The sequence below is a fragment of the Callospermophilus lateralis genome, chromosome 7 (genome assembly GCF_048772815.1).
Source record: "Callospermophilus lateralis isolate mCalLat2 chromosome 7, mCalLat2.hap1, whole genome shotgun sequence".
NCBI classification, from domain to species: domain Eukaryota; kingdom Metazoa; phylum Chordata; class Mammalia; order Rodentia; family Sciuridae; genus Callospermophilus; species Callospermophilus lateralis.
In genome coordinates this window covers 61,436,501-61,449,274 of record NC_135311.1, presented here as the reverse complement: position 1 = coordinate 61,449,274, position 12,774 = coordinate 61,436,501, and the positions used below count along the sequence as shown (strand labels likewise).

Sequence of the window (12,774 nt, the reverse complement as noted above, 5' to 3'; positions counted from 1 at the left end):
TCCATATATCCAAGTTCTCTTCACTGAGTTCAGATTTAATAAGGAGAGTCCTTTCTTGGTTGACTTTTTGTAGCTTCTGCAACATTTTTAGCCACAGAACATATTTAAAATACAGAAAAAGGTTCTTTACCCGCTGTCTTTGCGGATCTGCTTCTTGTCTTGTGACAGATGTTCTAACGGGTGATATACTGGACAGGATTATTGTTGATGGTGCTGCCCTGAGTTTGGGCTAGACAATGAAGGCTTGGGGGAAGATGTCTGAATTACAACTATGGTCTCTTGCAGATAGGAAAAGCACCTGCTAGTGCTTATGTTTGCATAAAATACAGAGAACAGAACATCTCCAACTCTGGGTCAACTCTGCTTCTACTTACCTCCCCACGATACCCTCCCACCTTGTCCTTTTCTATTCATATTTCAAGTCTCCATTTCCCTAATATCCCCCATGCACATTGACAGTAATCTCTTTGGTGGCCACAACCTCCTATATCACCTCTCAAGTGCAATTGCACATGTATGTTTGCAATTAGGACAATGATGGTTTAGGGTACTAGTTGTGTTATGGCAGGGACTCAGGAAAACTCAATTCCTATTCCTACTTCCTCCTAAAAACTTTTCACTCCTCCCCACAAACGTTCCAATGGAAAGATCACATACACCTTCATGGCAAATGAAAAATGTCACTTCATAATTAGGTCTCTAGTGAGCTGTGTAAAAGTATAAAACCCTTCTCTTCCCCCTAAGCCCAAATGCAATCAGGACCTTATTTACTGTGCTCCAAGTCAGAAGGACAGGAGGTGGGCATGTCATTGCTGGGCAAGCTTACCATGCCAGCTTTGTGGGCACAGAGTCATCTCTATATCCACAGCCTTTAAATGAGTGAGACCCTGTCTACTAGTGAGGGTGACCTACTCATTCTCAATGAATGACCTACTCATTCTCAAATCTGGTCTCATAGATCATGGAGGACCCTGGAAAGTGGGGAGCAGGAAGCTCAAGGTTTGTAGTTGAAAAGTCCTACTCTTTTCTAGGCTGAGTTTCTTTTTATTTTATTTTTTATTAGTTCTAATTAGTTTTACATGACATAGAATGCATTTTGACACATCATACATAAATGGAGTATAACTTCTCATTCTTCCGGTTGTACATGATGTAGAGTTACACCTGTTGTGTAATCATATATGCACATAGGGTAATTATGTCCAGTTCATTCTACTGTCATTCCTACTCTCACACCCCCTCCTCTCTTTTTACTCCCCTCTGTCTAATCCAAAGTACCTCTATTCTTCCCTAGCTGCCCCACTTTATTGTGAATTAGCATCCACATATTAGAGAAAACATTCGGCCTTTGGTTCTTTGGGATTGGCTTATTTTGCTTAGCATGATATTCTCCAGTCCCATCCATTTACTGGTAAGTGCCATAATTTCATTCTTCTTTAAGGCTGAGTAATATTCCATTGTGTATATGTACCACATTTTCTTTATCCATTCAAATATCTGTTGAAGGGCTCCTAGGCTAGTTCCATAGCTTAGCTATAGTGAATTGAGCTGCTATAAACATTGATATACTATAAATTGTATTACTGATGTTAAGTCCTTTGGGTATAAACCAAGGAGTAGAATAGTTGGGTCAAATGGCGGTTCCATTCCAAGTTTTCTGAAGAATCTTCATACTGCTTTCCAGAGTGGTTGCACCAATTTTCAGTCCCACTGGCAATGTAAGAGTGTACCTTTTCCTCCATATCCTCTAAGCTGAGTTTCTTGAGGACAAGGACTAGGTTTTGTTCATCCTTGGATACTCCAACATAGTCTCTGGCACACACTTGACACTTAAAGAATGTTTGGTACTTTTACTTCCAAATTAGTGTTGAAAGCAGAATATCTGAAATGTATTTGACTTTGGATGCCCCTTTGGAACATATATCCATATGGTTATGTTACTGAGTGGTATACTATATACTCAGTTCTGCAATGAGCTTGTTTGCATCAAATACTAAACAGTATTCTAAGTAGGTATTGTATTTTGGAAAACTAGCAACACTAAATTTGTGTTATGGGAAGAAACATATTCAATATTGGCAGAAGGCCTGGTAATGCATACCAATGAATAGTTGTTTAAACTGAAATTTCAAATATACCACATTCACTATAAAATTAGATAAAAATGACCATCAAGCCTGGCATGAAGCCTCAAGCCTATAGTCCCAGCTAAGGAAGGAGGACTTCAAGTTGGAAGTCACCCTTAGCAACTTAGTGAAACTCTCAGCAACTTTGCAAGACTCTGTCTTAAAATAAAATTTAAAAATTAAAAGACTGTGGATGTAGCCCAGTGGTCAAGTTCCCCTGGTTTCAATTCCCAGTACAAAAAAAAAAAAAAAAGACTATTGATTGCAAGATGTTTGTGTCCCACAGAATTCCTGAAATTCTTTTTCTTAAGTTCTCTATTTTGTAAATTTAAGCAGTTACTCCAAAACACTATTTTAAGGCTTCTTGTAAATAATATTTTAATCCACTTCAACTGTGACCTTTACAGAGATCACTAAAAGACCCTCCCCAAAAAATTTTTTAAGAAGAAAGGAAGAAAACTTGGGGGAAATAATGAGCCTGGCCTTGATGCACTTAGATAAACCAAAAACCTCGAGGAAAAAAATTAGTTGTCCCAGTGAAATGTGTCATAAAACAAAAATTGACAGATTCCTGAAGAAAGTCAGAAGGTGAAGAGGTAAGAAAATAGAGAGGAATCTATGTGTTTCCCTACACACACCTAACCTGCTAAAACCCAGATTCAAATAGCAGGATACTAAGCAGATTCAGTTGTTGCTTCTAAAGGAGGGAACTGCTGGGGAGCTGGAGAGATTTGTGTTTCACCTGGTTTCATCTTCAGGGACGCGGGGGACGGTGTCTTGCATCCTGTGGGCAAGCCCTCACGTGCCCCTGGGCTTTTTTAGATGTTCATCATGGGCTACTCGGCAGTGGCTGGAGCCACAGCAAGACTCCTGTTCGGCTATGACAGCTTTGGCAACGTGTGTGGCAAGAGGAACTCCCCTGTGGAAGGGGCCCCTCTTTCAGGGCAAGACATGACCCTAAAAAAGTAAGTGTCAGAGTTAAGTCCCCAACCAATAGAGGGACTGTGTTTCAAAGCTGTACAAATTTGTCTGGAAAATTAGAGTTTGGAAACTGTTTTCCTGGTCAAAACTGTCAGCCCCTCTCATTAGCAGGAGGGTGGTGTGTGTGTGTGTGTGTGTGTGTGCGCGCGAGCGCTGGTGAGGATGCAGCTGTGCCGTCCTAGGTGCAGCTTCAACCTCTGTTGTTTTCCAGCTCTGTGGCCTCGGGCAGAATCCTTTGCCTCTCTGAGCCCAGTTTGTAATTATTGTACCCATCTCACAGGTTGCCTAAGGAGAACTGCGATAGCTAGGCACAATAAATGTTGTTACCGATATTATCCATAATGTAATAGAATCACTAAAAGGAAGGGGATTTCACTTAAGAGGTAGCTAAAGTAGTTATCCTCAGAAACAGGAAAAGCATGGTTGCCAGGGGAGGAGCAGGGAGAATGGGGAGTTACTGTGTACTGGGAACAGAGTTTCCATTTTGCCAGAGGGAAAGAGGTCTGTCATGGACCGTGGGGATGGCAACACATGGTGGCCGCACAGTGAATGTACTTAATGCCACAGAGCTGACTGTAAATGACCAAGATGGTAAATTCTATGTCTATTTTAACACAATTTAAAAACTTTTAAAACCAAAATATCTATTTTCCAAACACCGAGGAGATGGGTCCCTCTTCTCTTTGTGCACCACCTCCCTTCCTGCCATCCTCAGCTGGAGGCAAAGTGGCTTCAGGGACCCCTTCTCAAGGCCTGTCCCATAGCAGACAGCCTACAGGGCTCTTCCTTTGACATTCCTGATTTCAGCAGCCTGGATATGTGTTAGACAGTGGCCCAAGAGCTGCCACTGCCTGCAAATGAACCATGAATGGTAATGCCAGTTTTTTGTTGTTGTTTTGTTTTGTTTGAAGCTGGGGATTGAACCCAGGGGCACTTGACCACTAAGCCACACCCCAGCATTTTTTTTCCCTTAGTTTAGAGACAGGGTCTTTTTAAGTTGCTTAGGGCCCCCCTAAATGACTGAGGTTGACTTTAAACTTGTCATCTTCCTGCCTCAGCCTCCTGAGCCACTGAGATTACAGGCAGGCACCAGATTGCTGGGCCTAATTTTGTTCTTTGCCCTATCTTACCCAGCCGCTGGGTAGCTGTAGGCAGGGTCTTCTAAATGTCCTGGCTCTTAAGCTGCGCTTAGTTCCCAACATTGGCCACTTTCTCCTTTCCATTTGTCACTTCCCTGTATTCTGTGTTCAGCTGTTCTCTGGAGTTTATTTGAATACTCTTGGGCAGGATATAGTTGGCAGGGATGCCAGTGAGTACTTCATGCATCCATATCTGGCAATCCACAGACAGTTTAACTAATGCCTTCTTTTCCTCAGGTACCCCCCAGAATTATGCCCTGAAAATGCTGAATCTGGAGAAGGAAAGTTTTGTTCACATTTGAGTATGGTTCACAAGCTGTGCTACTCTGTAGATGACCCCTGGTTGGCATAATGTATATTCAGTGATGCTGAAACATTTGATTAAAAGTTTGCCTTATTAATTCTCATAGTTGGCAGTACGTAGATACTTTTTAAAGTCTACAGTTAGGTCCAATGAGAGGTCATGCTCTAAGACATGCTTCTGCTTCATTTGTCTCCTTAGACATGTGTTCTTTATGAATTCCTGCAAACCGGATATCAAAGATAGGAAGCTTGGTTCCACTGTCCTCTGCGTGTCCAGCTGTCCTGAAGAGCAGCTCAACACCTTGGAAGAAGTTCAGCTCTTTGCAAACACCAGTGGTAGGCACCAAGGGGCCAGTTTGTGGGGATCTAGATAGGGTACTTTACCCTGACCCTGCTTTCTCTGCAAAGCTCCTCCTTTGGAGGTGCCTCATCTTATGTGGAAAAGGACTTAAACATTTTCTCATGAGCTTACTCAATTTCATTCCGGCCTCTCTGGATTTATGAAACCTAGTCTGTTTGGCGCCTGCTCCCTGCAGCAAAGTGGTCTTCCACAGAGAGCATGAAAGAGACAGCTGACTCTTTTTTTAATTGTATCTTTTTTTTTTTTAAGTTTTATTTTTCATGGTACTGGGGATTGAACCCACAAGCACTTTCCCACAAAACTACATCCCCAGACTTTTTATTATGAGACGTGGTCTAAGTTGTTGAGACTGACCTTGAGCTTGCAATCCTCCTGCCTCAGCCTCTGGAGTTACTGGGAGTATAAGCATGTACCACTACCACCTGAGAGACAGCAGATTCTTAAGGCCTAAGGCTTCAGGTTGAATTGACTACAAGTTGGTTCTTTGATGAAATTGTCAGGGCTGGTAAAGACATTTGTTGACCTGTTGAATAATCATAAACTGTACCAAAAGCATTCATGTAGCTGAAATACTTGCTCTGGACTCACTGGTTCAGATTTTTGTTTTAAGAATTAAACAAACAAAGGAAGGAAAAGGAATGTGAGGCAGCCCACTGCAAATTTTATCTGCCTAAGAAATATAATGCCAGATTTTTAAAAATTATTTGCAAAGCCAAGTTAAAAATATCAAGCTCCTGCAATAAATCATCTTCAAATAACTTTCATGTCATTTTAGTACCAATCATTTAATGTTTAGTTTTTGAATTTGTGGTTTTGGAGAGAGAGAAAAGAGGCCCTAACTCAATCTAAAATTGTGTGTTTATTCATTTTTGTTTTTAAGTCACCTGGTTCCTAAATCCAGGTAATGTATTCTATCTCCTTCTGGCTTGGCAAAATGATGTGATTTCTTTAGTGGTTTCCCCCAGGAAAATGGGTCTAATGTAGGAAAATAGTACTGTCTGTGTCTTGTGCTTTCAGGGTCTTTCCTGTGCATCTATAATTTGAATTCCTTCAACTACACCCGGAATCCAAATGCAAACTCACTGTGCCCTAGGCTACCAGTTCCTCCAAGGTAAAATCTTCTGTACTTCTTTATGTATCAACAATAGCTATCAGGTACTTGTCTTCTACTCTTCTAGGTTTTGTAGAAAACATGAAGGACATATTGAGTAAGCTCCTGCAGGGAGCTTAAGGTCCACAGAAGGCCAAGTCAAACAAGGAGGGATCATTTGCAACACACACAATGGACAATGTACTAGTAACCAGGATAAATAAGGAGAAAATTTAGCAAACAATAAAGATATATATATATATAGATAGATAGATACATAGATAGATATATCTATATATATATAGATAGATAGATAGATATGTAGTCTTCCAACAACACCCTACAGCTAGCTATATATATAATATACATAATATGTAATTTATTACCAAATGAGTGATTTTTATGAAGTAGTTGGTATGTGTTTTTTCTTTTATTGCAAAGTAAAAACATGAACTTGTGCTTTTTCATGCAGCTACACATTGTTCATTTTGTTTTTTGTTTTGTTTTTTCGGGGGTGGTTTTTGGTAGTGGGGATTGAACCCAGAGGTGCTTAACCACTGAGCCCTTTTTATATTTAATTTTGAGACAAGGTCTTGCTAAATTGCTTAGGGCCTCGCTAAATTGCTGAGGCTGGCTTTGAACTCACAATCCTGCCTCAGTCTCCCGAGCCTGTGCCACCACACCCAACTATTGTCAGTTTTTATAACTAGATTCCTTCACAAGAAACAGCCTGGGAGAGCAAGGCAGAGTGGGTTCCATATCTTTCTTCTCAAGGATCTACTGGGTGAACTCCTTGCAGGTGTTATTCCTCCCTATCAACTATGGCACATCGTAGGCAATTTACAAATATTTGTAGAATCAAGTTGTAATGATGAAGTAGTGATTGCCAGGGCAAACCGGTTCACATTGGCACCTTCATAAAGTCTAAAGGGGGAAATACAATTCATTATCACAGTCAGGCTACTGAGATTTGTTAATGGAGAACTTGGATTGGGTGTTCTATCCTTTTGAAAAACATAAGTATATTTACAATGAGTAAGAACTGAGAAAAAAATCTCTGAGAAATAATAATGATTTAAGTGAAGGACTTGTGCCAACTTTCTAGTAGTACAGTCTTTGTTAAACTCTTGGTTGGGAGCTACATAAGTAAAACAATATATCACAACCCCAGTGTACCCATACCATCAAATTTACTTAGGTATATAAAACAGAAATAGAGATCTTGCAAAATAAGACTTCCCCTGCATAGGATTCATAATAATAGTTTCTATTCTGCTGCACTTTAAAAAATAATTTATTGCATGATCTTCTAACTGGTTGTAAGTGAAGCTTGAAAAATACTGATCTTGCAGGTATTCAAAAAAGACTCAAAAGGTTTTAATTACATATGAAGCAGAATATAGTTAGTCATTTTGGTGACATTCTTTTCTTTTTATTTGTTCTTTTTAGGTATGCATGACAGTAGTATATTTTGACATACTGTACATATATGGAGTATAATTTCCCATTTCTGTGGTTGTACTTGATCTGGAGTTACACTGGTTGTGCATTCAAATATTGGCATAGGAAAGTTATATCTGATTCATTCTACTGTCTTTCCTATTCTCATCCCCTATCCCTGCCCTTCATTCTCCTTTGTCTAATCCAATGAACTTCTATTCTTCTCCCCACTCTCTTATTTTGTATTAGCATCCACATATCATAGAGAACATTCAGCCTTTGGTTTGTTGGGAGTGGCTTATTTCACTTATCATGATATTCTCCAGTTCCATCCATCTACCATAATTTCATACTAAATGCCATAATTTCATTCTTATTTATGGCTGAGTGATATTCCATTGTGTAAATGTACCACATTTTCTTTATTCATTCATCTGTTGAAGGGCACCTAGGTTGTTTCCATAGCTTAGCCATTGTGAATTGTGCTGCTATAAATATTGATGTGGCTGTGTCACTGTAGTATGCTTATTGTAAGTTCTTTGGGTGTAAACCAAGATGCGGGATAACTGGGTTAAATGGTGGTTCCATTCTAAATTTTCTAGGGAATCTCCATACTGCTTTCCATAGTGGTTGCACCAGTTTGCAGTCCCACCAGCAGTGTATGAGTGAACCTTTATTCCTACATTCTTGCCAACATTTATTGTTACTTTTATTCTTGATAATTGCTATTCTGACTGGAGTGAGATGGGATCTCATCATTCTAAATGGAGAAAAATTAAAAGCATTTCCTCTAAAAACCAGAACCAGACAAGGATGACCTCTTTCACCACTGCTGTTCAACATAGTCCTTAAAACCCTAGCCAGAGCAATTAGACAAAAGAAAGAAATTAAAATGATATGAATAAGGCTGGGGATGTGGCTCAAGCAGTAGCACGCTCGCCTGGCATGCGTGCGGCCCGGGTTCAATCCTCAGCACCACATACAAACAAAGATGTTGTGTCCGCCGAAAACTAAGAAAAATAAATATTAAAAAAAAATTATCTCTCTCTCTCTCCCTTTCTCTCTCTCTCTCTCTCTCTCTCTCTCTCTCTCTCTCTCTCTCTCAAAAAAAAATATTAAAAAATGAATCTTTAAAAAAAAGATATGAATAGGAAAAGAAGAGCCCAAATTATCCCTATTTGCCAATGACATAATTCTATATTTAGAAGACCCCAAAAACTCCATCAAAAAGCTTCTAGAACTCATAAATAAATTCAGCAAAGTAGCAGGATATAAAATTAACACCTGTAAATCAATGATATTCACACACCAATGATGGATCAGCTGAAAGAGAAATCAGGAAAGCTATTGCATTCACAATAGCCTCAAAAAAAAAAAAAAAAAGAAAAAAGAAAGTACTTGGGAATCAATATCACAAAAGAGGTGAAAGACCTCTACAATGAAAACTACAGAACACTAAAGAAAGAAATCGAAGACCTTAGAAGATAGAAAGCTCTCCCATGTTCTTGGATAGGCAGAATTAATATTGTCAAAATGACCATACTACCAAAACATAATACAGATAAAATACAATTTCTATTAAAATTCCAATGACATTCTTTAGAAAAAGTAGTTATGAAATTCATTTGGAAAAATAAGAGGCACAGAATAACCAAAGCAATCCTTGGCAAGAAAAGTGGTGCAGGAGGCATCACAATACCAGACCTTAAATTATACTACAGATCTATAGTAATAAAAAGGCATGGTATTGGCACCAAAACAGACATGAAGAAGACACAGAGACAAACCCACATAAATATGATCATCTCATACTAGACAAAGGCGCCATAGTATACATTTGTGAAAAGATAGCCTCTTCAACAAATGGTGCTGGGAAAACGGGAAAGCCATATGTAATAGAATGGAATTGGTGGCATTCTTTTCTAAAATGAGTCCTTGTGTTGTAGGTAACTGAAGGAAGCCAAAATTATTGTAGAAGAGAGTACTCCGTCCATGTTTCAATGTTACCTTATTTTTTAAATTCTGGTTGTTGTCAGATATCATAAACATGTCTCAGTGAAACCTAACCCAGGAAAAAAACTTAGTATGTTTAAGTGGGTTGAAGAAAAATTATTTAGTACTTAAAGAGAAAGATTTTTTAGGAATCCCATTTATACCTGGGCCTGCAGATGGAATTGAAGAGAATGAAATTGTTAAGGTTGACACTTAAGCAGAGTTGGGTGAACTCTCCTCCTGCAGCAAATGGGATGACAACCCAAATTCCACAGCAAGCCTCTATCTTGATACTGATGGCAATCATAGAGAACATGTACTGAACTTTTGATACTTACCAGGTGCTTTCTGAGTTCGTGATGTGTATTAACTTTTTGGGCCTCACAAAGCTTGTGTGCCACGGGTATTTTTTTCATCCCTGCCCTAAAGCTGAGAAGACTGATCAGAGAGAGGGGAAGTCACCCACCCAGCCAGCCAGTGGGATGACACGTTCACACCCCAGCAGTGTCCGTGTTTGTTTCTAATCCAATCTAAATGTTCAAGGCCAGACTGAACCACCTGGCCAGTGGCCTCCTTAGGCTCCCACCAAGCTAGGAGGGAAACCATCCCTACCTTGTGTCCTTGGGTCACCATCTTTCTGCCTCTCCCTCCAGTCCTAGCCCTTTTCACTCTCAAATTCAGACCTTTCCAATATTAACTTTTCAAGTGAAGACAGTTGATTGACTGGCCTTTTCTTGGACAGAGTGAGGAAAACAGAAATAGACTCCAGGGCTCCATTTCCTTTTCCTACACAAGTAAGTGTTTGTTTAGGATGGAAATTATCATATTTATCATGGAAGAATGGTGCCAAGATTTAAAAGCTAGAAAACATGAGAAGTGTGGCTATAGGGCCAAAGAACATTTCCCAAATACCTCTTTTTGACTACACCAATTGTTTCTTCTTCCTCTGTTGGTCCTGTGAGGTATTAGCATCCCCTTTTTATGCAAAAGCTGAATATCAAGAAGGTTTGTGTACCTAGGTATGAACTTTCAAGAGCAGCAAAAAAGTACTGCACAAGATAACAAGCAAGCATATCTTTTTCCTTTTGGTGTTCAATATAATACTGTATTTTGAGTCTCCTGTGTATTTAAAAATCTGAAAAGTTTGAGACTCCCCCTCCAGCCCCAGTAAATTCTAGTTCTAGCCTCTCACATAGAGGTTCCAGTTGGGCGCTGCTATGTTTGCTCTGAGAATTCCACAGACAGGGTCACCTAAATATGCAGGCAGCTCTCCAGAGCACTTCCTGAAAGTCTGAGTGGCTTTGCTAGTGGTAGGAAGAAAAGGAGACATGGAGAAGAAACCTCAGGCTGTGTCCTAAAGACACCCCGCTCCCGCCTCAGTTAATGATATGCTCAGGGGGCAACTAGTCAACCACCCAACATGGGTGGCCCATACATCACATGCTTCTCTGTGTTGCCCTTAGGGTAGAGATGGGTCATTCTTTCCCAGCATATGGTCATTAAGTGCCTAAAAATCACTATAGTTGACAAAATGAAGGTCTTATGAAGAGCTGTGTTTGAGGAAAAAACAAAGTACCATTAAAACTGTATCTGAACTTAATGTTCAGAAACACTGAATGAAAGCTCAGAAAACATTTGCTTTCATAGCATTTCCAGGAGAGTGGGGCTCAGAAGTGTAGCTCAGCAGTAAGATGCTTGCCTAGCAAGGCCCTGGGTTCCATCCCAGCACCACCACCACCACCACCACCACCAAAACAAAAAAGAAAAGAGAAAGAAAAAAATCAGATTTATTGGTGTTAAGAATCTGTTTAGTGGTAGAAAAAGAAATTAGAGGTTTAAAGATTGAAAAGCAGAATGTAAAATTACTACTCTGCAAATGGTATGATTATAGACCTGGAAACCTAAGAGAATAACTGAAAAGCTCCTATGAACAATGAGAGAACTCATGCAGGTGGCATGCAACACGATTAACATGCTGAAACCTAAACATTTGCGCTTTTACCAGAGCAAGAAAAAACACACAGAAAAACACAAAAGTGCCTAGAAGCCCATTTAACAAGGAATCTGCTAGATTCATGGGAAGAAAACCTGTACATGTTCTTCAGATACAAAGAAAACTTGAACAAATGGAAAGGCATACTATATTGTTAATAATACAGTTTGCTAATATAAAGAAAAAATGTCAGTTCTCCCAAAGTTGATCTACAAATTTATCATAATTAGAATAATAGGATTAGACCCAAATGCTTACAAAAATTTACTACATGATAAGATTATCTTTCTAAATAAAGAACTATTCAACAAATAGTATTGCACAACCAGTTAACATCCAGGAGGAAAGTACTGGAAGAAGTCAAGGGAGAATTCTTTTATAACCTAAGAATAAGAAAGCTTCTATCTATGACTTAAAACTCGTAAGACATAAAAAATTCATTAATTTGACTATATAAAAAAGGAATCATTTCTGCCATACAGAAACACTAGAAGCAAAGTTAATAGGAAAATACTCATAATTCATATAAGAAAAGAAATTGATTTCTCTAATTTGTGAAAGATCTTGCAAATCAACTTTGAAAAGAACAAAATCTCAGTGTAAAAATGGAGTAGGGCCAGGCATGGTGGTGCATGCCTGTAATCCCAACAGCTCCAGAGGCTGAAACAGGAGGGTTGCAAGTTCAAAACCAGCCTCAGAAAAAGTGAGGCATTAAGCAACTCAGTGAGACCCTGTCTCTATGTAAAGATGTGAAATAGGGCTGGGAATGTGGCTCAGTGCTCCAGAGGCCCTGAGTTCAATCCCCAGTGGTCCCTGCCAAAAAATGGGGTAGGAATCTGAATAAATGCTTCAAAGAAAAAATCAAATGTTTCTTTTTAAAAAATATTTTTTAGTTGTTGATAGACCTTTATTTTATTTATTTTTATGTGGTGCTAAGAATCGAACCCAGTGCCTCACACATGCCAGGCAAGTGCGCTACCGCTGAGCCCCAGCCCCAGCCCCAGCCCCAGCCCCAGCCCCAGCCCCAGCCCCATAATGTTTCTTAAACATAAGAGAGGCTAGATCGACCTCCTTGTGATAGAGGACATCTGCAGATGGTCAGCCTCTAAAGGTTTAATAATGCTTTTTTGGGCCCGGGTGTGGGGAGATGAGCACTTTCATAGATTGTTTAGGCAGTGCCCCAAGGAGGGCATCCCTGACAAATGGCATGGCCCTTCACTCTGTTGCCAAAGCCAGTCTCCCTCCACATTTCCCAGGGTGGTTCAGACCTTAACCTTTGGGCTTCCCTAAGCTCAATGAGTTTCCCATGACGCCCTTGTCTTCTGACTTAGAAGAGGTGCCCATGACTC

The 12,774-nt window shown here is 39.7% G+C and overlaps 1 protein-coding gene across 2 annotated transcripts in view; it reads left to right on the top strand.

Annotated features, from left to right (window-relative positions):
- Slc44a3 (solute carrier family 44 member 3) overlaps positions 1–12,774 on the top strand; it is a 78,171-nt gene that overhangs the window by 1,793 nt on the left and 63,604 nt on the right. For both annotated transcript variants that reach the window (XM_076863451.1, XM_076863450.1), the window contains exons 3-5: positions 2,949–3,091; positions 4,749–4,885; positions 5,928–6,021. In XM_076863451.1, coding sequence (XP_076719566.1) covers positions 2,949–3,091; positions 4,749–4,885; positions 5,928–6,021 — 374 coding nt within the window. The remainder of the gene's footprint in view (positions 1–2,948; positions 3,092–4,748; positions 4,886–5,927; positions 6,022–12,774) is intronic.